The 27,101-nt window shown below is 58.3% G+C and overlaps 2 protein-coding genes across 12 annotated transcripts; one reads left to right on the top strand and one right to left on the bottom strand.

Moving 5' to 3' along the window:
• Positions 1–185: 185 nt before the first annotated feature.
• On the top strand, positions 186–17,925 carry CLCN2 (chloride voltage-gated channel 2). Of its 4 annotated transcripts, none has more exons than XM_010337653.3 (25): positions 186–1,253; positions 3,499–3,655; positions 3,819–3,950; positions 4,406–4,534; positions 4,621–4,754; positions 4,858–4,935; positions 5,016–5,094; positions 5,226–5,351; positions 5,446–5,530; positions 5,616–5,717; positions 6,881–6,965; positions 7,094–7,249; positions 7,630–7,699; positions 7,938–8,048; positions 8,279–8,492; positions 8,791–8,924; positions 9,157–9,329; positions 9,431–9,545; positions 9,767–9,840; positions 10,111–10,161; positions 10,271–10,309; positions 10,485–10,589; positions 16,201–16,287; positions 16,402–16,512; positions 17,617–17,925. In XM_010337653.3, exons 1-25 carry the CDS (start codon positions 1,188–1,190, stop codon positions 17,923–17,925), a joined length of 2,922 nt encoding a protein of 973 aa, XP_010335955.1. In that variant the 5' UTR covers positions 186–1,187. The 4 variants fall into 4 exon arrangements, with proteins under 4 accessions (XP_010335955.1, XP_010335954.1, XP_074260735.1 ...); XM_010337652.3 differs by having other exon boundaries at positions 10,108–10,161; XM_074404634.1 differs by lacking the exon at positions 17,617–17,925 and having other exon boundaries at positions 16,402–16,990.
• On the bottom strand, positions 16,927–26,557 carry FAM131A (family with sequence similarity 131 member A). Of its 8 annotated transcripts, none has more exons than XM_010337654.3 (9): positions 26,347–26,557; positions 25,253–25,736; positions 25,107–25,167; positions 24,760–24,966; positions 23,953–24,095; positions 21,000–21,093; positions 20,567–20,749; positions 20,274–20,390; positions 16,927–18,683 (listed from the first exon to the last, which is right to left on the bottom strand). In XM_010337654.3, exons 4-9 carry the CDS (start codon positions 24,845–24,847, stop codon positions 18,208–18,210), a joined length of 1,101 nt encoding a protein of 366 aa, XP_010335956.1. In that variant the 5' UTR covers positions 24,848–24,966; positions 25,107–25,167; positions 25,253–25,736; positions 26,347–26,557; the 3' UTR covers positions 16,927–18,207. The 8 variants fall into 8 exon arrangements, with proteins under 8 accessions (XP_010335956.1, XP_074260736.1, XP_010335957.1 ...); XM_074404635.1 differs by having other exon boundaries at positions 25,560–25,736; XM_010337655.3 differs by lacking the exon at positions 25,253–25,736.
• Positions 26,558–27,101: the final 544 nt, after the last annotated feature.

Genomic DNA, 27,101 nt, shown 5'->3' with positions numbered 1-27,101 from the left:
CCTCTGTACCCCTTCGGCCTAGCACTGCCCTCTCCCTTGGATACCAGCTCTTCCCTCGCACTGGCCCTTCCTCCTGGGTGGCGGCTTCTCTCCCAGGACCCCCCTCCCCGGGCACTGCCCCCGCCCCCCGAGCCCCGCCTCTGCCTCCCAAATGGCCCTTCCTCCTGGTACTGGCTCTCCCGCACCCTGTCCGCGTCCTGGGCGCCGCCCTCGCTCCTCTCGCACTATCGCTCCGCTGCCCGTCCATCCTGCACGCGCTCCGCCCTCTTTTCTATCCTTCCCCGGCCCCTGACAGAGAACCCCGAGCACCCGCAGACGGTTCCCCGAAAGCGGAGGGACGGCAGCAGCGACTCGGGTTCCTCCTTGGGCCCAGCCAGGGAGAAGCGACCTCTGCTCCCCACGTGGGCCCGCGTCCCGGGCGTGGACTCCCAGCCCCTGGAGCTCCCCTCCTCCGGCCCACCCCTTCCGGGGCCCTTCCAACCTCCACCCCCGCACACCCCGCAGGCCGGGTTGCTCCAGGTGCACCTCCCCGGGGGAGCCCCGGGAAAGGAAGGAGTGAGGAAGCCGGCCCCGATCCGCTCCGGATCCTCCCAGCTTCGCTGCTCACCCCTGACAGGCCTGTCAGAGCCGCTCGCCCCTTCGGACGGGGAATGGGGAGGCGGCTCCTAACGGGCTGACCCGGAGGCGTCCGATGTAGACCGCTCCGCACCCCCAGCCCCGAGCCCTGCGGACCTCGGGCATCTGCAGCCCCTCCTGCCCGGACGCAGGGAACCGCCAACCCCGCCCGGCCCCTCCACGTGCCCGCGGACCCGCCCCTGCCCTGCCCCGGGCGCCCCTCTCCTGCCCCGGCCTCCGCAGGGAGCCGGCGCGGGCTCCCGTCTGCTCAGCGCCCCCTGCCGCCTCTCGGGAGGCCCCGCGCGGACCCCGGCCGGGCTGGGCCGGCGCCTCCGGATGGGCCGGCGGGCGGGCGGAGCAGCGCAGAGGGCACCGCCCTCGGCCCGCCCGCCGAGGAGGGGACAGGAGCCGGAGGCTGCGCCTGCGGCGCCCGCCCGGGGCCCGCCGCACTCTGCTCTCGGCCTCCCGGGCTGCGGGGACTGGACGGCCGCCGGCGCGGACTCTGCGGGCCGGAAGCCGAGCAGAGGGCAGAGCCGGAGCCGCCGAGGGAGGCGAGAGGGCAGTGCAGGGAGATGGCGTCGGCCGCGGCAGCGGAGGAGGGGATGGAGCCGCGGGCGCTGCAATACGAGCAGACCCTGGTAAGTGAAGCCGAGCCCAGCCCGAGGAGTGCGGTCCGGGACCGCTGCCCCAGGTTACCCTCGGCAGCGCGAGGACCAGGGGCCTACCCGAATCCCGTCCCAGCCTTTTGAGCTGGGGAAACTGAGGCTCGGAAGTCCGAGGCTGCGGGGCCGAAGGGATGGAAAGCTGGATGCTGGCTTCTCGCTGAGGCTGAGGGCCTGCAGAGGACAAGGACACCAGGTATTTGTCCCAGGTGCCCTTCCCTTCACCCCCCAACACACACGTTTTCTTTGCCTCTCCCCCCACCACCTGGGCCCAAGTCTCAGCACCCACTGCCCCTTCCGCGGCACCATTCACACCATTGAACTTTCTGCACCCCACTGTCTCTGCCACCCAAGACATTCCCTGTGTCCCTGGCATGCGCCTGGCACCGCGCTAAGCATAGAATCCAGTGTGTAGAAAGAGGGTCAGCCCCAGCCCCTACCTCTGAGGGCTTCACACCCATCGTTGGCAGGAGACCTTCTGTTGACTCTGGAAAAAGGTGGCTTGCCACTCCGGGGGACAGGAGCTTTAGGGAGGGTGGGTGAAGCAGGAATGAGTGTGGGAATTGGGACCTTTGTCCATGCTGATGCGGGGTAGCCAGCCCCCACCCACCCCAGGGTGTGTCACTTGACCCCATTAGAAGCAGGGGTCCTGGGCTCTGAGCCGACTCATTGCCCCCATTGTTACTTGGTATTTGAGAAGCCACGTGACCCCCCCCCCCAATGTCACTGAGGTGGAAGACCCAACCCTAGAGAAAGGAAGGGCCCCTACCAGCTTGGGCTGGAATTTGCCCAGGAAGGTGGCAGGGAGGGAACGTCTTGGGGAAGAGAGGCTCTAACTGAGTCTGGGAGGTGCCCAGTTAGGAGAGAGTAGCTGGATGAATCAGGATGGCAGGGAGAGGTGGGAGTAGGTAAAGGTAAAGGAACCATTCCTTGGGATGGGGTAGGAGAGACTTGTCAGTCTGCCCAGACCAGGATAGCAGCATGGTCAAGTAAGCCAGGTACCTGGCCTCTGACATGGTGCCTCTGTTGCACCGGCCAGCCCTCCATCTCCGTCCCTTCCAGCAGTCTCTGGAATGAGCTCTCAGGGGCCAGCTCTGTCCCGGGCACTCTGTGCTCCAGCCTCCCCTGTCCCGTCCCGTCCTTTGTCTTCCCCACTCTCACCTCCCTCCTCCTACACTGTGCCTGCCTTTCCACACTCTCCGCGCTTCGCCTCCTCCTCCGACTTCTTCCACTGTCATTCCCTTTTTTCTCTTGCCCGTCCCTTCGCCTTGCTCTTTTCCTTTCTGCTCCCTAGTTCCCTCTCTTCTCTCTGCTTTCCCTTTCCTCACTCTATCTCTTACCCGCTCTATCTTTCCCTCCCTCCCCCCCATCCCAGCCCCAACAGGAGCCCTTTGTGTCCCGAAGCTCTGCGGGTGGCAGCCGGAATCTACTCCTCCCCGCCCCCAACACACGCCCAGCTTGGCAGGTCTAGCCCTGGTTCAGGCGACTCTCCCGTCCCATCACCCCAGCATCCACAGTCGCAGCCCAGCCATCCGAAGCCTCCACTGTCCCCCAGCCCACTGCTGGGCTCAGTGCAGGTCCAGAGTGGGGCTGAGGCCACCAAGACCTCTCCACCCACCCCGGGAGAGAGGCTTTCCACTCCTAGCTGGGCTGGCAGGCCGGGGGGGTGGCGGTTGAGAATGGGGACAAGGGGATTAGGGTGGCTGGGAGGGGTGCAGCTGAGTTCATCACAGGCCAGAGGCCCAGGAGGAACGTGATAAGGATTGGGGCCTCGCCTGCTCCGGGGCCCAACTCAGCTGCCCCGAGCTCCACGAGGCTCTTATTGTTGCCCATGTGCCCTTGATCACCCCCTATTCCCTGACCTTCCCGCCTCCCACTTTTAGACTGTGCCATAGGTTTTTCCAACTTTTCCTCCTCTGGGGCCTTCCCTCTCACTCCTCCTCAGTGCTCCCGCCCCAGGCCTGTGAGAAGAGGACCGATTATACTGCCACCCCCAGAGCTGTGTCCCCGTACCTTGGCTGTCGCCATCACTGTGGCCAGGACAGCCCCCACAGTCTGCAATGTGCATTGTTCCCACACCTCGGGCCAGAATCGGAGCTGTGCCTCGGGGAGGGATACCCAGCGTGGGGGCTGGGAGAGGGGAGTGGAGGCTCTAAGAACCCTCCCTGCATCCCCACTCGGCCCATGACCTCGAGCGCCCCCCTCCCCACTGTTGCTCCAGATGTATGGCCGGTACACTCAGGATCTCGGGGCCTTTGCCAAAGAGGAAGCTGCTCGGATTCGCCTGGGAGGGCCTGAGCCCTGGAAGGGTCCCCCTTCCCCTCGGGCTGCCCCAGAGCTCTTGGAATATGGACGGAGCCGTTGCGCCCGATGCCGCAGTGAGAACTGGGTTGGGGCAGGGAACCTGGCTGTGCTGTGTTGTCCTGAGGGGACCAGAGGCCATTAGAGCTGCTGATGGGGGATGGGGCAGTTGAGGGGGCAGGAAAGGGGGTAGGAGCACTCTGGTGCCAACCTCCTGCTTCTTCCCTTACCTGCGCCCAGTCTGTTCTGTCCGCTGCCACAAGTTCCTAGTATCCAGGGTTGGTGAAGACTGGATCTTCCTGGTCCTGCTGGGGCTCCTCATGGCACTGGTCAGCTGGGCCATGGACTATGCCATTGCTGCCTGTCTACAAGGTGAGGGCAAGAGCTGGCGGGGGAGGACTGGGAAGAACCCTCCTGCTTCAATGCCATACTCGTCTAGACATGGAGGAAGGCATCTTGGCTTCTTGGCCACTGACCACTTTGCCCAGCCAGTCTGACTGCCCAGATTCGGGCATAATCTCGGCCACTCCCATAGGGCACAGCTTCTTGGCTTTGTCCCAGTGAATGCTCTGAGGGACCCTTTCCTTCCGCCGTGCACAGACTCTGTGTGGTATTCCATCAGTGTGGTCCAGTGACCAGGCTGTAGGGGTGCCCTGGGGGTCCAGCAGGTCCTCTTCCCACAGCCCAGCAGTAGGGGTGCCCTGGGGGTCCAGCAGGTCCTCTTCCCACAGCCCAGCAGTGGGGGTTCCCTGGGGGTCCAGCAGGTCCTCTTCCCACAGCCCAGCAGTGGGGGTGCCCTGGGGGTCCAGCAGGTCCTCTTCCCACAGCCCAGCAGTGGATGTCGCGGGGCTTGAATGCCAGCATCTTGCTCCAGTACCTGGCCTGGGTTACCTACCCTGTCGTCCTCATCACTTTCTCAGCTGGATTCACACAGATCCTGGCCCCTCAGGCTGTCGGTACATTCAAAGAGAAGGGGAGGGCAGAGGCGGGACCCCTGAAATGGGCACATCAAATGCCTCTCCTGAGACTGCTCCCTCCCTAGGCTCTGGCATCCCTGAGATGAAGACCATCCTCCGAGGAGTGGTGCTGAAAGAATACCTCACGCTCAAGACCTTTGTCGCTAAGGTCATCGGGCTGACCTGCGCCCTGGGCAGCGGGATGCCACTTGGCAAAGAGGTCAGTGCAGGCTGGGGAATGAAGGAGCTCCTCCTGGCAGAAGAGAAGGCAGGCCAAGGTCAGGGCGGTCCCCTCCCGACTCACCGCCTGCCCCTCCCCGCAGGGCCCTTTTGTGCATATCGCAAGCATGTGTGCCGCCCTTCTCAGCAAGTTCCTCTCCCTCTTTGGGGGTATCTATGAGGTAAGGGGCACCCTGGGGACAGTGGAGGGCAGAGGCTGCTGAGCCCACGGCTGACCCCCTCTTGCCACCACTCTCGCCAGAATGAATCCCGGAACACAGAGATGCTGGCTGCCGCCTGTGCCGTGGGGGTGGGCTGCTGCTTTGCGGCACCGATTGGAGGTAGGAGGGGTCCCAGGTCAGCCCAGCCCCATAACCCTGCCCTTGGCCTCTCCTCCTCTGCCCCTCTCATCTGGGTCTGAGGCCACAGGCCAGACCCAGGACTCAAGTGGCGGCCTCCCTCCTCCTCACAGGCGTCCTCTTCAGCATCGAGGTCACCTCCACCTTCTTCGCGGTGCGGAACTACTGGCGGGGCTTCTTCGCGGCCACCTTCAGTGCCTTCATCTTCCGGGTCTTGGCAGTCTGGAACCGGGATGAAGGTGGGGCACCCGGGGGCTGAGGGCAGCCTGAGATGGTGCCAGGCCAGGGGTCCAGGAGGCTAGGCCTGCCTCCCTCTGCCTCTCTTCCCTGTAGAGACCATCACGGCCCTCTTCAAAACCCGGTTCCGGCTCGACTTCCCCTTTGACCTGCAGGAGCTGCCGGCCTTTGCTGTCATTGGGTGAGGAGCTGAGGGGCTGGGGGTGTCGGAGAGGAGGAGGTTTCCAGAGGAGGCGCATTCACACGGGTGCCTCTCCCCTTTCCAGTATTGCTAGTGGCTTCGGTGGAGCCCTCTTTGTCTACCTGAACCGGAAGATTGTCCAGGTGATGCGGAAGCAGAAAACCATCAATCGCTTCCTCATGAGGAAGTGAGTGGCTCTCAGCTCCTCTCCAGGTTGCTTTGGGTTGTATGGGGGCTGCGTGGAGGCCAGGGGACAGTGACGGCGAGACAGCCGCCCAGTCAGAACAGGCACTCCACTGAGAAATCAGCCAGCAGTGTTGACTGAACACTTTTGTGTTCACATGAATTGCCTGAAAATTGGCACTTTTAAGTTTCTAGTCAGGTCCTCTGGCCTGGCCTATATGGGAGTGCTCTCTGGAGAGCGTTTGAGCCTCAGTTTCCCCCCATGACCCATGGGGATGGATGAGGTTTTTTTTTTTCTTTTTTTTTCTTTGAGACAGAGTCTTACTCTGTTGCCCAGACTGGAGTGCAACGGCATGATCTCGGCTCACTGCAACCTCTGCCTCCTGGGTTCAAGCAATTCTTCTGCCTCAGCCTCCTGAGTAGGTGGGATTGCAGGCATGCACCACCATACCAGCTAATTTTGTATTTTTCGTAGAGACGGGGTTTCTCCATGTTGGTCAGGCTGGTCTCGAACTCCCAGCCTCAGGTGATCCACACGCCTCGGCCTGCCGAAGTGCTAGGATTACAGGCGTGAGCGACCATGCCCACCTGAGATTTTTTTATCTTCAGAACACAGCTCTCTCAGTGTAACCCTGAGGATTGGGAGTGGGGAGGCCTGAGACATGACTTCCCTTGGGACTGACGTCCTTCAGAGAGAGGGCAACCAGCTGAACCTGCTCCCTGCAACCTCTGGTCAACTTCACGAGTGACCCCAGCTTCCCCCAACACTGGCCTTCACCCTAAGTCACTGCAGAGAGACAGGCAGAGGCAGAAACTTCCCCACCCCCTCACACGACGCGCCCTTCAGATGGGCTTCTGAGGGTGGAGGGTGGAATAACAACTCAGGGGGCCCTGGGAGGGCTCGGGAGATGGGCCTGCTGCTGCTGCCCACCTACAGAGTCCGGGGTCAAGAGAAAGGCCTGTGGGTCAGACCCCTGCTCTTAGAATAACCGCAGTCCACTATGACCCTCGGGGCCGTCATACCATAGACAGCAAAGGGGGCCTCCTCTCAGGACCGAGAGCTTTCATGAAAGAGCCAAGGCTGTGCTCTGACCTCAGCCCTGAGATATGCGAGGGCGCCCAGCCCGTGGCCACCCACGACTGACGCTGTGAAATCTACAACTCTAGACGCCTGCTCTTCCCGGCTCTGGTGACCCTGCTCATCTCCACGCTGACCTTCCCCCCGGGCTTTGGGCAGTTCATGGCCGGACAGGTAACCGAAGCCAGAACAGAGGCTCGTGCTTTCCCTTGGAAGACATTCCCTCCGAGGCCAACAGCCCCAGCATGACTGTGGGATCCCATGGGCCTCTTCCCCGGCCTGAGGCACCCTGTTCACTCTAGCTGTCACAGAAAGAGACGCTGGTCACCCTGTTTGACAATCGGACATGGGTCCGCCAAGGCCTGGTGGAGGAGCTAGAACCACCCAGCACCTCACAGGCCTGGAGCCCGCCACGTGCCAACGTCTTCCTCACCCTGGTCATCTTCATTCTCATGAAGGTGGGCTCCCCGTGTGTGCACTGCTAACCTTTACATCGCTTGCCTTTCGAAGCACTTGCCATGCAGTGCTCCCTCCTGGAAGCCTCTCCACAGTGCCATGGGAAAGGCACTATTACCCTGTTTGAAAGGTGGGGAGTCGAAGCACAAGGGTGAAGTCGCTGGCCCAAAGTCACCCAGCTAGAGGGCAGAGCAGTGATCTGAACCCTAGTCATCTGCTTCCAGAGTCCGTCCCTTCCCTTCACCTGGGAGGCCTGGGGGTTCCGGGGTATCTGGGAGGGTCAGCCTACCTGAACAGTGAAGCAGCCTTCTCCTGGGTGGAACTGGGGGCTGCCTGCGGCCAGGTGGAGCCTCTTCGCCTCTGACCCACCCCCTGCCTGCAGTTCTGGATGTCAGCCCTGGCCACCACCATCCCAGTCCCCTGTGGGGCCTTCATGCCTGTCTTTGTCATTGGTAAGTTCTAAGCTGTCTGCTCTCCTGGCCTGCGCTCCGCCCCCACCCCGCCCGCGACCATCCTGCTGCCCAAGAGTGGGTTTTTGGTTCAGCCCTAGCCCGAACCCCGACGCTGCAGGACTGTGCCCTGCACTGAATGACCCGCCGGCCCCTCCCTCACCCTCTGACCTTCTCTCTTCCTAGTGCCCCCGCCCTCCCCCTCCACTGCCTCTTTCTCTTCCCACCCCCCTCCCTGAAGGAGCAGCATTTGGGCGTCTGGTGGGTGAAAGTATGGCCGCCTGGTTCCCAGATGGAATTCACACAGACAGCAGCACCTACCGGATTGTGCCTGGGGGCTATGCGGTGGTCGGTGAGTGCCTCAGATCCAGTCGACCTTGGAAGACCCCCTACCCTCGCCCTGGCCACAGGATGAGACTCTGGTGCCCCCTGCTGGCAGAAACCCGGCTTCTCTCAGATACACAGGCCCGGTCGCAGGACTGTACTGGGCAGCCCTGAGGGACCCACTCAGGACCTGCCCTGGTTGCAGAGGGTCTTCTGGAGCCTGGGCACCCTGAGGAGACTGAGTGTGACCGTCCGCAGGGGCGGCTGCATTGGCAGGAGCGGTGACGCACACCGTGTCCACGGCTGTGATCGTGTTCGAGCTCACAGGCCAGATCGCTCACATACTGCCGGTCATGATCGCCGTCATCCTGGCCAACGCCGTGGCCCAGAGCCTACAGCCCTCCCTCTACGACAGCATCATCCGAATCAAGAAACTGCCCTACCTGCCTGAGCTGGGCTGGGGCCGCCACCAGTACGGAGGGCTGGGAGCTAAGGGGATAGTGGGTGAGGGGCAGAGGGTACCCTAGGTCCCTACATCCACCTCCAGCAAGGGCCTGAGCCATGAAGCTGGGAGATGAGCCGCCCTCGTCCACACACCAAGAGGCTGTAGCTGGCCCCTGCTGTTCAGAAAGAAGGGTGGGAGCACCCCTTGGCCCTTAGCCCTGTCCCCATGGTTGGGCTGTGGGGCCTTCCTTGTGGCCCTGGGATGGTAGTGTTCTGGGAATGCTCCCCATGTGGACCATAAACCAGGCGCCCCTCTCGGCCCCCAGGCAGTACCGGGTGCGAGTGGAGGACATCATGGTGCGGGATGTGCCCCACGTGGCCCTCAGCTGCACCTTCCGGGACCTGCGGTTGGCACTGCACAGGACCAAGGGCCGAATGCTGGCCCTAGTGGAGTCTCCTGGTGAGGCCAGGAGGGGGCCCAGGTGCTAGGGGCATCTCCCAGGGTTGAAGCTTCGGGAAGGGGCAGGGAGCTCAGGAGCAGTCTCCTTGGTTCCAAAGGGAACAGGCCAGCACTTGCCAGGTGGGGGCTTCCCTCTGGGTGTGGGCTGTATGCAGGGCCCTGCTCTGAGTGTGTGAGAAGGCAGGGGCTGAGGGGCTCCCTCTCACTGAGTCCTTCCACCTGTTCCATCCAGAGTCCATGATTCTGCTGGGCTCCATCGAGCGCTCACAGGTGGTGGCATTGCTGGGGGCCCAGCTGAGCCCAGCCCGCCGGCGGCAGTACATGCGGGAGCGCAGAGCCGCCCAGACCTCCCCACCGTCTGATCAGGAGGGTGCCCCTAGCCCTGAGGCTTCTGTCTGCTTCCAGGTGAGAGAAAAAGCCATGAACACCTCCCACATGTCATTCTGGGGACTGACTAGGGGGGTGGTCTGGGACCATGGCCCACCGGCCCCTTCCCATCCATGCAGGTGAACACAGAAGACTCAGGCTTCCCAGCAGCCCGGGGGGAGACCCACAAGCCCCTAAAGCCTGCACTCAAGAGAGGGCCCAGTGTCACCAGAAACCTTGGAGAGAGTCCCACAGGTGAGCCCATCTCTCCTCTGTCCACAGAGCCTGAGCCGAGCTGCTGAGATCCATTAGAGTCCCTGGCCAGCCCCGTCGCTGGGGTACATCCCAGCTGGAAGAGGCTGGCCACGTGGGCTAGGGCTGGAACTAGGGTACCTTTCCCCCAACTTCTTTACCTTTCCTGGTCCTCTCCCCAAAAGATGACATTGCCCCCTGGGGCCTTATGTTTGGGAACACAGGGAGCACAGAATCGGGAGGCATCGCCCTCCGGAGCCTCTTCTGTGGCAGTCCACCCCCGGAGGCTGCTTCGGAGGTGAGTGGCTGGGCCTCTCCTCCCAGCTTGCTTTTGCCCCTGCTCCCTCTCCAATTCAGAGACCACCCTGCAGAGCCTGCCTCCATTCTCCCTGCTGTCATTAACCCTGCAGAGCCTGCCTCCATTGTCCTTGCCCTTTGGCCCTCCCTGCTGTCGGCTCGGGCCCTGCACTGTGCCCTTCCCCTGGGCTCACCACTTCCCCTCACCTCCCTCTCCCTGTAACTCCAACTCCTCATCTGTCTGGTTTGGTTCTGACAAAAATTGGAGAAGTTGGAATCCTGTGAGAAGCGCAAGTCGAAGCGGGTCCGAATCTCCCTGGCAGTAAGTGTGCCCGCTCTTCCAGCAGCTCGGGAGCACCGGGCAGGGAGGCAGGGTCTAGCTGGATAAACTCCAGAGCCCCTAGCTGCCAGCCTCCCTCCCTCTCTCCTAGAGCGACTTGGACCTGGAAGGCGAGATGAGCCCAGAAGAGGTAAGGTGCCACTGGACTCTGGACCCTGTTTCTTCCTGGGTGTGTTCAGTCATCGTCTTGGCTGCTGTCCCCATGGGAGGGACCATGTCGTTGGAAAAAGGGCAGGCAGCTTGCAGGGAGGTGGAGGTCAGCTACAGGCACTATCTCCCTAACCCGCCTAGTCTCTTCCCCTCAGATTCTGGAGTGGGAGGAGCAGCAACTAGATGAACCTGTCAACTTCAGTGACTGCAAAATTGATCCTGCTCCCTTCCAGCTGGTGGAGCGGACCTCTTTGCACAAGGTAGGGCCAGCAGCCTGGCCCAGGGCTGGTCTGGGCTCTCAGGAGGACACAGTGGGGATCTTGGTCCCCCTACAAGTTTTGGACTCAGGCCAGTGGGGAAGGAGGGAGGAGAAGGGAGTTGGCTCAGAGCTGAGATGTTTTTTAGACATACTGCTTGGATGATGGGAGGCTGAGAGCAGCCTCCTCCTGCTCTGTGGTGAAGCCAGGCATCATTTTTCTTCTGCTCAGCCTTGCCCTTGAGGGAACTCTGGACCAAAGAAGTAACAAAGACAGGGCTTAAGCTGGGTGGAAGCCAGAAGGCCAGGCCAGGGCCAGAGCTAGGCAGGAGGCCACCAGAGCCCAAGGTTGATACACCCACGTGGGAAAAAATGGGTGAGAAACAGGCAGGATAAGAAAATCCAATATACAAGCTAACAAACATCCAAGTAGGGGTGGGGAGACTGCAGAGGAGAGATAAACAAAGATGAGAAGCACCCAGTGGGGGACCTGGAATGTCAGGCCGCAGAACGTCTGACTGACTGTGGGCCACAGGGAAACTGGTAGGGACGCAGGAAGATGGCTCAGCAGAACTGCAAAGCGGCCGCAGAGGTGGGCAGAGGAGCTGAGTAGGCTGCTGGTGGTAGGCGAGGCAGACACCAGGAGCTCTCTGCTTCCAGAACTCCCAAGGAGGGCAGCCCGCATGGCTGGGCATCTTCAGGCCACCCAGCAAGCTGGCAAAATGGCTCTTGGGACCAGCAGAAGCCAAGGGGTGTTTTAGCTAAATTTTTGTACAAGCCTTGAAGCACTGGGGGCTTGGGGGAGGGGACAGGAAGCCGATAGATGTGCCCAAAACCTGCATGTTGGGTATTTAGTTCACACACAAGCTGTGCCTAAGAGCCAGATAGCAAGGATAAGCAGAGACTGAGGCAGGAAGCACAGGGGACAAAAGAGAAACGAAAAGGCGAAAGGTACTAAAGGAACGTGAAGTCCTCGGATGAGTGGCAGACTGCGTGCAGTCGCAAGAAAAAAGGGAGTCAGCGTGGCAGAGCTTCCGTTTACAGGCTTTCCTCCCGAAACCTCTGAGGCTTTTCCACAGTGATCTTCCTTACTCCTCACGTCATGATGGTGACCATGCTGCCATTTTTCGAGTGCTTGCTATGTGCCAGACACTGTGCTAAGCTCTTCAAGTGTTTAATCATCACAGCCACACTATTAGCAAGTTTTTATAGATGAGGAAATGGAGATTCAGAGATGTTGAACAAGTCACACAAGGACACACAGCTAATAAGTAGCAGACTGGCCAGGCGCGGTGGTGCATGCCTGTAATCCCAGCACTGCGGGAGGCCAAGGCAAGTGGATCTCCTGCGGTCAGGAGTTTGCGACCAGCCTGGCCAACATGGTAAAACCCTGTCTCTACTAAAAATACAAAAAATTAGCCAGGCGTGGTGGTAGGCACCTGTAATCCCAGCTACTCAGGAGGCTGAGGCAGGAGAATTCGCTTGAACATGGGAGGTGGAGGTTGCAGTGAGTGGAGTTCATGCCATTGCTCTCCAGCCTCGATGAGAAGAGCAAAACTCCATCTCAAAAAATAATAATAAGTAGCAGAACTGAGCCTGGAATCCAAGATGGTCTGACTCAAAAGCCTGTGGCCTTAACCATATTAATACATAGGGAAACTGAGGCATGCAGTGGGAGGGGGGTGGGTCCTGTGCCTAAGTCAGCATAGCAGAGTCTGGCCCAGAGCCCAGATTTCCTGGCCCTGCTCCCAGGATTCTTCCAGAAGGCCATGTTGTCCCTCTCCCTGCCAGTTCACTATTCCCAGGCCCAAGAAGTATGGGCCCTCCAATGGGCTCCGTGATAGCTAATTAAATTAAATGAAAAAGAACAAAGTAGATATTTGTTACAAACTTAAAAATCAGAGGAAGAGAAGAAGCCTTTGAGGAACCAACTAACAAAAGTACAAAGAACTAGAAGTGATAAGAACATGAACGATCAGCATTCAGAGTGTCCCTACAGGCCTGAGGAATCAATAGGTAGTCGCCCGATTCAGTTCAGGAGGGAACATTCGGATAAGGGAGAGAATACAGTGGAGAATACTCCAGAACTGTGCATCTGGAAATCACTGCAGCAGCTAGGAAGTAACTCACTCAGAGCCACCTGTGGAGAAGCAATGGTAAAGGCCGCAGCGGGGGCCAGGGCGAGGGCCAGGCCGCCTGAATCCAAACCCCGACTCTGCCGCATGCTAGCTTGCTGTGTGCCTTGCTAAGTTTCTGAGCCTCTCTGTGCTTCCTTTCCCTATCTCTGAATTTCGGATCACACCTCACTGGGTTTTCTAAGAATTAAAGGACTTGAAACACGTGAAGCACCTACAGTAGCGCCTAGCACACAGGAAATATTTGATGTATGTTAGGAATTACTGTCACTACTCCTACTACTCACACTGAGATGAATTTTAAAAGATAGCGTGTGCTGGGCATGGTGGCGCACCTGTAGTCCTGGCTACTTGGGAGGCTGAGGTAGGAGGACTGTATGAGCCCAGGAGTTCAAGTCCAACCTGAGCAACATAGCAACACTGTCTTCTAACAATTTTTTTGTTTTGTTTTGAGACGGAGTCTCGCTCTATCCACCAGGCTAGAGTGCAGTGGCGTGATCTCTGCTCACTGAGACCTCCACCTCCCAGGTTCAAGGGATTCTCCTGCCTCAGTCTCCCGAGTAGCTGGGATTACAGGAGCATGCCACCAAATCCAGCTAATTTTTTTGTGTTTTTAGTAGAGACAGGGATTTACTATGTTGGCCAGGCTGATCTCGAACCCCTGATCTCAAGTGATCCACTTGCCTCGGCCTCCCAAAGTGCTGGGATTACAGGCATGAGCCACTGTGCGTGGCCAAAAAAATTTTTTTTAACTAAAATTAAAATACTGTAATGAGGCTGGGTGTGATTACTCACACCTGTAATCCCAGCACTTTGGGAGGCTGAGGTAAGCAGAGCATGACATCAAGACTTCAAGACCAACCTGCCCAACATGGTGAAACCCTGTCTCCACAAAAAATACAATTAGCTGGGCATGATGGCACATGCTTGTGTTCCCAGCTACTCAGGAGGCTGAGGCAGAAGGATCACTTGAATTCAAGAGGCAGAGTTTGCAGTGAGACAAGATTGTGCCACTGCACTCCAGCCTGGGTGACAGAGTGAGACTTTGTCTCAAAAAAAAAAAAAAAAATACTGTAATGAGAGAAGAGCTGAAATGTGGAAGAAATGAATGTTTTCAGAAAAAGATAAGGGATTGTGAAGCTGGAAGCTGGTGTGCACAGTGGACTCTGAGACCATAAAGACGGGCTGGGGTTGGCTTAGGAAGGGTCTCATGAGTCATTCTGGGGAGTCTGGCCTGTAGGCAAGTTTGACGAAGTGCACAGGATAAGAAGGGCCAGACTGGAGGGAGGGGAGCCAGAGAGGGGGAGAGCCCGTGAGGCTGCTGCAGCCCCGGTCTTTGTGAGGAAGGTGGGGCTACAGTCGGGCATGGCCAGGCTGTTTAGGGAGTGAATTGGTAAGGCTTGGTGACCACCAGGGGCAAGTGGTTAGCAAACCTGAAAGGCATATCGCCTGCCAGAAGCTCACCTGATTAGGACTGTGGAGAAAAAGAAAATTCAAGGGAACTATTTAATGGGCTCCTTGGGAGAAGAAGAGAGGGGTTATTTGACCAGAAGGAGACAAGGCTAAGAGATTATTAAAACAGGAAACCTGGACTGGGCGCGGTGGCTCAAGCCTGTAATCCCAGCACTTTGGGAGGCCGAGGCGGGTGGATCATGAGGTCAAGAGATCGAGACCATCCTGGTCAACATGGTGAAACCCTGTCTCTACTAAAAATACAAAAAATTAGCTGGGCGTGGTGGCGCGTGCCTGTAATCCCAGCTACTCAGGAGGCTGAGGCAGAAGAATTGCCTGAACCCAGGAAGCAGAGGTTGCGGTGAGCCGAGATCGCGCCATTGCACTCCAGCCTTGGTAACAAGAGCGAAACCCCGTCTCAAAAAAAAAAAAAAAAACAGGAAACCTTATAATAAAAACGTTTCCCTCTTAAGTCAGACAAAGAAATTAAGCTAACTTGTAGCATGTAGGACTCAAGTTAGACAAGAGGAGGAATTGCTAAGTGTTACCCGTATTGCAGGAACACAGATTTTTTTTTTTTTTTTTTTTTTTTTTTTTCAGAGACAGGGTCTCACTCTGTCACCCAGGCTGGAGTGCAATGGCATGATCATGGCTCACTGCAGCCTCTGCCTTCTGGGCTCAGGCGATCTTCCCAATTCAGACCCCCAAGTAGCTGGGACAATAGGCACCCACCATGTCTGCTTTCTGTAGACACAGGGTTTTACATATTGCCCAGGCTAGTCTCAAAGTCCTGGGCGTAAGCGATCCGCCCACCTCGGCCTCCCAGAGTGCTAGGATTACAGGCATGAGCCACGGCGCCTAGAAAGCTTATTCTAAAATTGAACTTCTCGCCCCTCTAAGTATTGTCATGCCATGGGTGGAGAAATTTAGGAAAGTTCTGGAAATCCCTCCCTGAAGAATTTCAAATGTGTAAGAACATTTAAAAAGTATTCAGGCAATTTAAATGAGTTTTGAGTAATTGATAGATAAGAAGCTGTTATTACTGCTCATCTTGATCCAAACATTAAGCCAGGAGGCTTACAAGTAAACTCAGAACAGTGAGATAAATGATAGGCCAAAAATTCCAGGAACTGCTGAGTCAGGAGAGTGTTTTTCAAGACATCTGGCCCCAAGAAAATCTACTTAAAGCACAAGGAGAACTGGCTGACAGTTTCTGAAGCCTTCGTGGTTATATCTGAAAGCTTAGGGGAAGGCTCACAGCAAGTAAAGCATGGGAGGATGGGGTGCCTGTGATCCTCCTGGACTGCAAGCTGCATCTCAGCAGAACTTGGGACGCTGCTTGGACCCCAGAAAAGGCAGACTGTGAGAGGCATAGCATGTGTCAGACCAAGACCGGGATGCCAGAGCAGGGGAGAGCCCCGCACCTGGCCACTGAGCTGGGAGGGCACCTGAGAAGCAGCAGAGCGAGAGGCACAGCGTTCAGGCCCGGGGACCTTCGGGTGGGCGTGGACTCTCCCTTCTGGGTATATCTGCAACTAAACAGGAGTGGGGGTGTGAGGAAAGTGCCTGGGGCTGCATAGCCACTCCTGATGATCCACCCAGGAACAAGTCACTTCTCTGTGGAGCCCCATGCTGCTTCTAATGTTGAGCTCTCAGGAGAGCACTGAAATGAAATGATGATGTAAGACCTAGCCCGGAGCCTAGCACATCACTAGACTTCGCGTGTGAGCAGTTGTTCTGTCCTGCATCCCCCTTTCTGACACGGGACTAAGAATTATCCCCCCATCCTGTTTCTCCATGTGAGCAGCATTAGGGTTTGGAGTATCAAGCTTCTGAGGCCTGGACACAGAAACATTCTCGTTATTATTAGAGTTGTTACTGTTTTCCCTCCAGCAGTCTGGTTTCCTTCCCTCCTGATGTGTGGCACCCCTTCTATGCCATGCCAACCTTGTCCTGACCCCCTGTGGCCTGTCATTTAGAGCTGCCCCTTGTCCATCAAATCCAACCTGTTTTCTCCCCACACTGCAGACTCACACCATCTTCTCACTGCTGGGAGTGGACCATGCTTATGTCACCAGTATTGGGAGACTCATTGGAATCGTTACTCTAAAGGAGGTGAGATGATGGTGGCCTACGGAAGCTGAGGTCCGGCTCACCTTGGGAGAGAGGCGGGGAGGAGTCTGAGCCGAGAGCTCTGGGTCCAGACATCTGTCCCTCTCACCTTTCCAGCTCCGGAAGGCCATCGAGGGCTCCGTCACGGCACAGGGTGTGAAGGTCCGGCCGCCCCTCGCCAGCTTCCGAGACAGTGCCACCAGCAGCAGTGACACGGAGACCACTGAGGTGCATGCACTCTGGGGGCCCCACTCCCGTCATGGCCTCCCCCGGGAGGGCAGCCCTTCTGACAGCGACGACAAATGCCAATGAAGCCCTCATGGGTGGCCTAGGATGGTGCTAGCCAGGCCATCAGCCCAGAATCTGCGTCTCTCATCCCTTCTGCCTTGGGAAGTTAGGGGGCAGCTACAGCCGGAGGCTGCACCCCATCCCCCTCCAGATCTGGGGTGCCAGCTTCTCCCAGCTCATCCTGCCTGGAATCTGACCCAGTGCCCACCTGCAGCAAGTTTTCCAGGGCCAGGAAGATCGGCCCTGCCCTGGCAGGATGGGGTTTGGGTCACTTGATCCCTGTTCCCCCTTTGAGGGGAAAGGGGTAGAACCAAGATGGGTTTATAACTGGAACCTCCAATGACCAGATGTATATAGAGATTTACAAAGATTTTTATATTAATTTAATAAAACAAATTATTAAATAGAACAAAATAAACACCTAATGAGCCACTTATATATAGAATGCGTGTGCCCGCTGGCTCTCGTTCTTACCTTGGGCCCTCTTACCTGACAAAGCCTACAAGGCACCACCCCACAGCCATGAAAAGCTAGAGTCCAGTGACCTTGGAATGCAGGATCTGCCAGAGTCTCCACTGTGTGCTTACGAACAGCCTGGCTGGGGCGGGGCCCTGGCCTTTCATTCAGACAAGAAAGGCTCTACCCTCTTCCCTCCCCAAGGAGAAACACTCCCCCATGGCTGCCACTCACTGGCACAATTCCTGCCCCTCAGCAGGCATCAGCTGACAACTCCCAGCCACCCCTGTGGCCCTCTTGTGGCCCTCTCTAGAAGAACATGGAAGTCCCAGCTCTGTGGCAACCAGAGCCAGTCTTTCTTCCACCTCTCGCCTGCTCGCTCGGAGAACTCTGCGTGAACATGGGCAGCCCGGCTGGCTGGGAGGCTCCAGGATACTGCCCGCACATCCGAGAAGGGGTTGGGAAAGGGCCCAGGCCCCACTAGGGGGCCAGGAAAAGGGTGGCCGGTACATGCTTTCATCATTCCAAAGCCTCCCAGAGAAGAGAAGATCCGACTGAAAGAACAGACCAAAAACCTTCTGTCTTTAGGAAAAAAGAGGAAGATTTAGAGACGCTGGAGAGGTGAAGCACAGCACGAGCCCAGCTGGGCAGGGGCCTGGGGGATGGCTCAGCCAGAGGCTCCGGCAGGGCAGGAGCCAGCCCCCCAGGAGGGTGAGTCTATCAAGCACTGCACATGGACTCGGAGGTGAGGAGAAAAGCAGAGAAGAAAGAGGCGTAGGGAGGGTGGGGGGTGGCTGGGCCCCCTCCCTCCGCACCCCCACACAGCCCAGTCACAACCACCCCCTTAGCGGTTCACATCATCCGAGGAGGAAATGTGCGTGTGGCATTTGGATTTAAGAACATGAACATCACTGCCTGCCACAGCTCTAGCCATGCCCCCGAGGCCCCGGGCAACCCCCGGCAAGCCCAGGAGTGAGGGCAGGACATGCGCCCCCAGCCCAGCCCAGCCCCTGCGCCCTCTCCAGACACTTTCATGCAAAACACACAACGGAGAAGCGAGCGCTCCCAGGAGCCCTCGAGGCTGCGGAGCTCTGCTGGGAGCCTGGAGCCCACACGTGGGCACAGAGGCTCAGCCCCTAGCAGCAGCCAGGGGATGCATGCCACCAGGCACGAGGCGGGTCACTGTTCCTCCGGCTCTGCCTCGTCCTCATCTAAGGACACCACCCCGGAAGAGGCCACATCAGAGGCTTGCCGCTGCCGCTCCCAACTGCCTGCTAGTGGTGGGCAGAGCGGCTGGCAGTCCTTGCAGGGGGCTGGCTCCTCCTCCGCGGGGGAAAGGCAGGACTCCGTGAGGGGTGAGTTGTAGAGGGAGTCCTGGGCCTCCAAGGGGCCCAGGCTGCGGAAGGCACTTTCCCGGCTGGGGGGCAGTTTGGCGAGAAGCAGCTCATCGCCCAGCAGCTGGGAGGCCAGGCGGGCCGGGGAGCCCAACAACCCATCCTCCAGGCTGCACAGGCTAGAGCACAGGGTGTCTGGGGACACGGTCTGCGAGCAGTCGCTCTCAGGCTCCACGGAGCCCTGGCGCACAGGCCGGGAGAACCGGTGGCCGGTGAACAGGTCCTGGAGGTGCGGCCCCAGGGGCAGCTGCCCAGCGAGGTCTGTGAGGGAGCAGAAAAGAAGACAGGCTTGCTAGCTCCATTTCCGTCGTCCACATTCCCCCTGCTCCATCCCTGGCATAGCTCTGGGGTAGTGGACAGGTGCTGGGTAACCTTGGACCAGCCACAACTTTCTGAGACCTCGGTTTCCTTAATGGTGAGTTGGAGATTCTAACACTATGAGAACAGGAGTCCGGCACACAGTGAACAAGAAATGCAGGGCGGCTGCAGTTGGTCGTACAGGTGCCGACTGCACCGCGGGGCCCGTCCGAGGCAGTGAGAGGCGGCAAAGTCCAGCCCATACTCTGCTCACCCAGCGGCATGCCCTGGCCTGCCAGAGACAGGGGTGCCTTTTTCTAATTTGCACAAAGATGCCACACGGGCTAGTAGCAACCTTGGATAAACATTAGTTATTATCATCACCCCAGGGGTCAAAGCAGGCCTGGAACTCAATCAAACAGAAATGCCTGTGGTTTACGGTTCCATCTCGCCTTCAGACATTCACCTCAGCCCTCCAGACCACAGCTGCAGTCTCCAACCTGTTCTCATGTATTGCCTGCCTTGGAGAACTTGCTAATTCACTGCAGAGGTAGGGGCTGGTAGAGGTAATCTTCAAAGGCAAAGAGGTTGTGGGGAATGGTGGCCTGTGAGACTTGAGCCCAGAAGCTACAGAGAAAGTCAGCCACGTGGTCTAGGGAGTGAAAGATGAAAGGAGGGCCGAACACAGCTGCAGAGCCCTGCGGGGTCCCCTCTGCAAGCACGGTCCAGAGCAAGGCCCACAGGCTGGAATGCAAGGATGCTGAGTTGGAGCCAGCTCGGCCCCGTGGGTGTTCCAGGCCCAGCATGCCTTCCTGTTGACCGGGGGCTGCGGCTCCTCTGCCCTGCCACAGCCAGCCAGAAGGCGGCCTCAGGGAGGAAGAGGCAAAGGACCTGCAAAGCCTCCCTGAGACGTCACTGCACAGAAGGTGTCCTTGAGGTCTTTGGGCTTTTGTTTTGTTTTTTGTTGTTTTTTTTGTTTGTTTGTTTTTTTGAGACTGAGCCTTACTCTGTCGCCCAGGCTGGAATGCAGTGGCGCAATCTCAGCTCACTGCAACCTCTGCCTCTCGGGTTCAAGTGATTCTTCTGCCTCCGCCTCCCCAGTAGCTGGGAATTACAGGCGTGTGCCACCACACCCAGCTAATTTTTGTATTTTTAATAGAGACGGGGTTTCACCATTTCAGCCAGGCTGGTCTTGAACTCCTGACCTTGTGATCCACCTGCCTAGGCCTCCCAAAGTGCTGGGATTACAGGTGTGAGCCAGCCACCACGCCTGGCTTTTTTTCCCCCTTTTTCTGAGGACTGCAAGGCACAAGCATGCAGACAGGCAGAGAAGCCTCAGCACCTGCAGGAAAGGAACTAACGCATTTCCGCCTGCTCATCTCCCATCCGTGAGTGTGGATAACCTTCCCGTCCCTAGAGTATCCAGGCCTCCCCGGTCCGAGTGTGCGTCTCTCTCCCTTCCCCTCCCACAGGCTGAGGATGTGTGTATGGCTCTGAATGACCCCAAGGGCTATCAGGCAGGTCCTCCACAGCACTAGCACAGGCTGCCCTCACCTGAGTCAGTTCCCCCAGCAAAGTCCTCATCATAGGAGTCATCAGTGGAGTCCTCGCCGTCCACCGAAGACCATGCCCGGAGCTTGGCTTCTGCGATGGCAAACTGCTCAGCTACTCCTGTCGTGGGGACGGAACGCATTAGCAGAGAAGCAGAACTAAGTCTAGGGCTCGGCTTGGAGACAGGAGAGAGGAGAAACGGTACGAAAAGACTCCGACCCCCACGTCAGACCCGAGGAGACAAAAGAAATCTGCCCTGTGACCACTGTGACGCTTATCCCCTTTCTGCCATCCACCTGCTGCAAAGCGAGCCTCTTGTTCGCCCTCGCTGAGGTCCGAATAGGAGGAAAAGGCCGACTCCAGGGCAGCAGGCGAGTCACTCGGCTTGCTCCAGCCCTTCCACTCAATCAGGTGAGCCACTCGGCCCTGGGCCATGGCGGTGGGCTTGGTCACGTGGTCCTTCACCACCTGGGAAATACCTGGAGACAGGAGAGTGGAGAAGCCTGGTAAGGGAACAGGCCAGGGCACACCTGGGCAGGGAGGTGGAAGGGTGGCAGTAGTTAGGATGCATGTGAACCTTTAGGTGGGGGAAGGGGGTGGGATTCATCTAAGCAAGGGAGGAGAGGGGAGACCCCAGCACGTGCTCACAGGAAACAGTTCCGGAGGGAATGCACGAAAGGGAGGAGAAAGGACAGAGAAGCCAGATACATGGGAGCGGGGGCTGCGTACCATGCAGGGAGGACCTGGCCAGCGCAGCGATCTCCTGGATAGTTAGGGCTCTCCGGGACTTGGGCAGCATCGCGACTGTGTCTCCAACATTCACCTTGGGTGACACCATTAGAAGGTCAGTGCCGCTCTGACAACAATGAGCTTCCCTCTAACATGCCCATACCCAGCCAAGGCACGAGGAGGAGATGGGATGAGGAGGGAGCAGCACCTACGTCCCAGTGGCTACAGGGAAATGTAAGATGAGAAGAAGCTAGGGCAGGTGAATTCTGTCCTCCTAGAAAGCAATGGAGATTCAGACAGGCCCCAGGAAGCAAAACTTCAGCTAATCCTCCACCTTCCCGGCACCCAGAGGAGACAGAGGCAGGGCAGGAAATGAAGAACCACAAGTGGAACCTCTGGGGAGAGGGAAGAGGAGGGAGGAGAAGAGTGTGGCACCCAGGGCTTTAAGAGTCCCCTCCCCTCACCCCCCCCCCCGCCCCGCCACCCACTCCTCCTGGTCTTCCAACCCACATTCCAGCTGTTCTGGCAAACTCCATAAGATGGAAATCAAACGCCAACACCTTCTCCGCATGTCTGGCCCTGCTTCCTGGGCTCTTTCCTTTGCATCCCCCACCGTTCTCCCATCCAGCCTGGCTCCAAGCCTCAGCATTACCATCGACTGTCCCCTAGGCTTCACTTGCCCACATCTGTTGATAAGTCCTAATGATTCCACCTGCAAAATCCCGGCTCCTACCCCATCCTTTCTACCCCTACTCCACTGCCCTTTCTCAGGCCCTCAATGCCTCCTGCCCACGTCAGCAGAAATGGTGTCCCCCAGCCACCTCCACTCCCATGCTATCTTCTCAGGCCAAAGTGTAGTGAGTGGTGCTCGGTCTCCCCGGGACTACTGTGATGGCTGGCTCTCATCCTTCCAGTTTGGGCTGAAATATCACCTCGTCAGAGTAGCTTTCCTGGCCCCTCTATGGGTGGTCTGTCCTCCCTCTTTTGTCTCTAAGAAATCACTCTCTGTCAGTGTCCCCCATTTGTGGCCTTTAATCACAGAGTGATAATGATCTCTTTGGCATTTCCCGTTTCTTGTTGGTCTCCCTCACTTGTCTTTGGCCCGGTCTTTGGCTGGTGGGGAATTTAGTCTGTTTTAGTCACTGTAGTGCCCAGTGTTTAGCATATCACCTAATACAGAATAATCTCTTTAAAATGCATAGCCTGGATGAATCAGTTAAGATATAATGTCAGGCCGGGTGCGGTGGCTCAAGCCTGTAATCCCAGCACTTTGGGAGGCCGAGGTGGGTGGATCACAAGGTTGAGAGATCGAGACCATTCTTGTCAATATGGTGAAACCCCGTCTCTACTAAAAATACAAAAAATTAGCTGGGCATGGTGGCACGTGCCTATAATCCCAGCTACTCAGGAGGCTGAGGCAGGAGAATGGCCTGAACCCAGGAGGCGGAGGTTGCGGTGAGCCAAGATCGCGCCATTGCACTCCAGCCTGGGTAACAAGAGCAAAACTCTGTCTCAAAAAAAAAAAAAAAAAAAAAAAAAAAAAGATATAATGTCAACAGTTTTCCTGGAGTGCAGACGGGCTACTTGTCTCTAAAATCCTGTCTTGGCTCCCCCCACTGTCCAGTGAGGCTAGTGCAGGCATCACGCCCAGGCCCTGAAGGACCTCACTCTGTGATGCCCCTGCCTCCTTCCAAGCCTCCTTGGAATGCACTGCTGATCTCCTCTGCCCAATCAAACCCCCTTCTCAGGCCGGGCGTGGTGGCTTACACCTGTAATCCCAGCACTTTGGGCGGCCAAGGCAGGTGGATCACCTGAGGTGGGGAGTTCAGGACAAGCCTGACCAACATGGAGAAACCCCATCTCTACCAAAAATGCAAAAATTAGCTGGGTGTGGTGGCAGGCACCTGTAATCCCAGCTACTCAGGAAGCTGAGGCAGGAGAACTGCTTGAACCCGGGAGACAGAGATTACAGTGAGCTAAGATTGCGCCATTGCACTCCAGCCTGGGCAACAAGAGCAAAACTTGTCTCAAAACAAACCAAAACAAAACCCTTCTCTACCAGTCTCTGTCAGCAGGCAGCCCACCTGCCTCCAGGAAAAGGAACCCAGCTTTCCTCTGGGCCAAGAATGCCATCCTTACCTGAAAAAAAATGCTTGCCATCACTTAAGGCCTCTCTCAAATGTGGCTTGCTAGTAATTTTCAGCCCACAGCCTCTCTCTCTTCTCTGCCCCACCCCACCCCCATCATTGCCCTTGTCTGTCTCCTGAGGGAGCTCGGGATGGCCAGGCCTAAGTGGGATGCACCAAGTTGCTAACTCCACCCTGCACCTGGCTCAGCGCTCCCTGACAAGCCCCAGCAAATGTTTCCATCACTGAAGGAACTGGGAGGCACACTCCCCTCCCCGGCATTGCTCGGCTCTCCACTATCACGTTCCTGTCCCTCGCAAGGACAGCCAACACTGCCCCTTGACCCGAGGCCCACCCTCGCTCCCTCCTCTTGGGTACCTGGCTGACAGGGCCCTGGGGTGGCGCTGGCAGCCTCCTGCCAGGCCCAGGGGGAGGAGCACCTGCTGGGTGTTTCTGGCTGGCTCTCCCTCCCTCGCCTCGCTCCCCACAGCCGCCGCCATCCGTGCCCGGCGCTCCGCGCAGCTGCGGCCCAGGCCCAGAGAAAAGGTGTATGTCTCCCTGGCAACCCATCACCATGCAACAGGGTCTCCCGGGATACGGCCCGGGATGCGCTGACGTCAGCGCCGAAGGCGCGAGCTCGCCGCCCGCTGGCACAGCGCCTAGCGGAGCAGACCGGCACGGGGGCGGCCTCCCGGCCCGCCGCCGGATAGCGCCTCCGCTCTCCGGAAAAGGGAGCCAGAAGCAGGCTGGCCAGGCGGGGGTGGGGGCTGCAGATCCCCTTTATATGGATGCCGTCCTCCTTCCCCCCACCACCAGGGGCCCAGCACCTCTGGCAAGTCCTGGCTGTCCACCGAGGAAGGGCGGGAGGACCGGCTCCAGCCTCGGAGGGTCCGAGCAGATCCCAAGGAGGAGAGAGAGAGACCCCGAGGAAGTTCAATCCACTCCACAGCCCACGCAGGGTCCGAGGACACTGAGGGGAAGGGGAAAGGCTTTTCAGCTGTGCTCCTACTTCTGCCAAGATCCCCATTTTCATCCGGTATTGCCATTTCATTTCTCAGCCCCCCCACCCCCACCTTCCAGAAGCTCAGCGCCCACCAGGTGCTCTCCTCATTTCTAAAAGCCCCTATCTCACACATCGCTGGCCCTCCAGCCCCTGGGGCCACTTTGGGGCAGCCCACTGGCCACCTTCCTGCTCTGGATAAATGTTGCTGTCAGAACCCTGCGGTGAAACCAAACGATGATAATAAATTCTGACTCTCCCCATTTCCCAGCCTACCCATTTCTCTTGGAAAGCAACTGAGTTCCGCCATCGCTGTCCCCCACCGCCGCCACCCTGGACCCTCTGCAGATGTGCTGCCTTCCTCTCTCTTCTGCTTTCTTTCCTCTCAGCAGCCTCGGCTGGCCCACAGCTCTTCACTCTTCTTCTCTGACAAACTCAGGATATTTTTTCTGATTTTCACCCCTGTCCCCTGAAGCCGATTCCTGATGCCCTGTCTGGCCCCGGCCTGGTTCTCGCTGCTTCAACCTGGCTCTCAATATCTAAGCCAGAGTGATTTTCCTTTTCCACCTAAGTAAGCCCCTACTGCTCAGCTTCCCATCATCTCCCAGACCACATCCATGATCCCTGGTCTCACCTCTGCGACTTGTCTGACAAGTCCATCGTCCTCCAGGCCCTTCACGCTGCCACAGAAACATTTTGCCCAGCACAGAAATCATAGGCATGCTGGCTGTGTTGATGCAGAGAACCAAAAGCCTAGAACCGCTCCAGGCTCTGCTCCCAGTTCTATTCCTGTTTTGGCTCCGGATGCTGAGCCAGTCCCCTCCCCATTTGGAACCTGCGCCTAGTCACATAAGGAGAACATTCCTGCCTCATGGCTCTGAGGAGGTGGGAGTACCAGGACTCAGCCAAGCTCTCTGGGGCTCAGGGAGCTGAGGCCCATCCCCTAGACAGTGCCAACAGGCAATGTACATCACAACTGACCTTTAGCTGGAGCAGCCGTCTCTGTCCCTGAGCCTCAGCCAGCTGGTGGTCCCCAGAAATGCTACCAACCAGAAGGAAGACAGGTTACAGGCCATCCCTGGCCCCAGCTGGTACCTAACCAGGGCTCTGAGGTCAGCCAAACTCACCCCTGACTAGAGGAGGTGATGGCTTCCTGAACTCCAAGCCTTGGCAGGGCCAGAGGGATCAGAGCAGTCAGCTGCTCCTCAGCTTCAAAAGCCACGAGGTTAACTTAGGACTACGAATCCCAGAATTCCTCAAGGGAAGTACAAATCTCAGCCACTCTTAGCTCCAAAGAACATCAAGTACCAACCACACCAAGGCCTGTGTGACTGACCACCTTCCCTGAAGGCCCAGGACCCATCCCAAACCCAGCCCTGCCTGACCCGAGGCTTGGAGAAATCCACGACACCACAGTAAAGGAAGCTGGCCAACCTCAGATGCACAGGACTCGGGCCAGGCCCGGTGCTCACAGCCACCCACGAAAACCCAGGCCCAAGCAGGGGTCAGCACTGCGGGAAGGAAGCCCTGATGGTCGGCCTCTGGGATCCTCTTTCCCTCCACAAAGTAGGGTGATTTGCTTTTGCTGATGGGGGCAGGAAATTACAGCAACTGTAATAAAGTGAGAGGTGATTCAATGTTCACAGGTGCCCCAAACGGAGCCTCAGCACCCCTGCGCCAACTGACTCCGAAACGGGGAGTAAATGTCCGACAGAAATTCTGTGGGAGGGTGCTTGGCCGGGGTTGAAAGGCTACCGCTTTAAGATGGGGACACGGCTGGGAGAAGCAGGTTCCCAGCACAGGGCCACTCCCAGGACAGTGAAGGCACAGGTGTAGGCGGAGGGGAGTGTGTGGGCGCTCAAGGCCGGTCGCCGCGGGCTGGAGTGGTGGGGGCATCGGGCGGCCCAGCCCCTCCCCGGGCTGTGCGTCACCGGACACCCCGAGCAGTAGGCACACGGCTGCCGGCGGCGAAACCACGCGTCTGCCCCGCAAAACCCCGAAGCAGGCAGGCCGTGGGAGCGCACCGGAGTCAGTCTGGCCCCTTCCCCGCTCATTCCCGCTCCCTCCTGCTGCCTGGCCCGCCTCCCGGTGCAGGCTCCTCCCTCTCCCGACACCGGCCCCCCTCCTCAAGGCCCCCCCCACCCGCGGCCCGCGCACCGCGCACCGCGCACCGGCGGCCGCAGCCAGACTCCCTAGCCCGTGCTCGGCCTCCGCCTCTTACCCTGACCCGCCGGGCTCCGAGAGCCGATACAGCCCATGGCCGGGCACCCAGGCACACTAGCCTGCGCTCGGGGCGCGGGCCATCGCCTTGCAGAGGGTCGGGTCGCGGCCACCACTGGGGAGGGGAGAGCCCGTGAGAGGGGAGGGGGTGGGAGCCGCGCGTCCGCCGCCGCTCCCCGGAGAGGGAACCGGACCGGTGACGTCAGCGCGGGGGCGTGGCCACGCGTCACCACCCGGAGTGGGCGGGGCGCAGCAACGTCACAGCCACGCAGGGGAGGCCTGGGCCGGGTTCGAAAACGCCGGTCCTCTTCTCCCGGACCGACCGGCACCTGAAGGCAGGAGCGGCGGAACACTTCCTAAGGCAACCCCGTAACACTACACGGGGCCAGAAAATCCACCTCGATGCATCCAGCCCCTTCATTTTACAGACGACACCTTGAATCCATAAAGGGATTTTCCAGCTATGAACAGCCCGAAACCCAAGAGCCTTCTCCGCACAGGAGATTGAAGCATTCTGGTGGGAGGGCAAAAGCCCAGCAAGAATGCCTGTCACCAATCTTTCCTCTCCTGACCTGGAGGGCACCCATCAAGCCCACCTGAGGGCCCAGCCCTCTGGGAAATCTCAGACCCCTGCAATCATGGCCAGGGCAACAGGCAGGAGGGGTGCCAGGTTACAGGGAATACGGCGCCAATGCCAGCTCTGGGAAGGAGGATCCCCCACCTATACCCACCTTCTCTAGAGGGAGCAGGTCATAA

This window comes from Saimiri boliviensis, chromosome 8 (genome assembly GCF_048565385.1).
Source record: "Saimiri boliviensis isolate mSaiBol1 chromosome 8, mSaiBol1.pri, whole genome shotgun sequence".
Taxonomy (NCBI): domain Eukaryota; kingdom Metazoa; phylum Chordata; class Mammalia; order Primates; family Cebidae; genus Saimiri; species Saimiri boliviensis.
The sequence above is the reverse complement of the archived record's forward strand: the minus strand, read 5'-3'. Positions and strand labels throughout refer to the sequence as shown.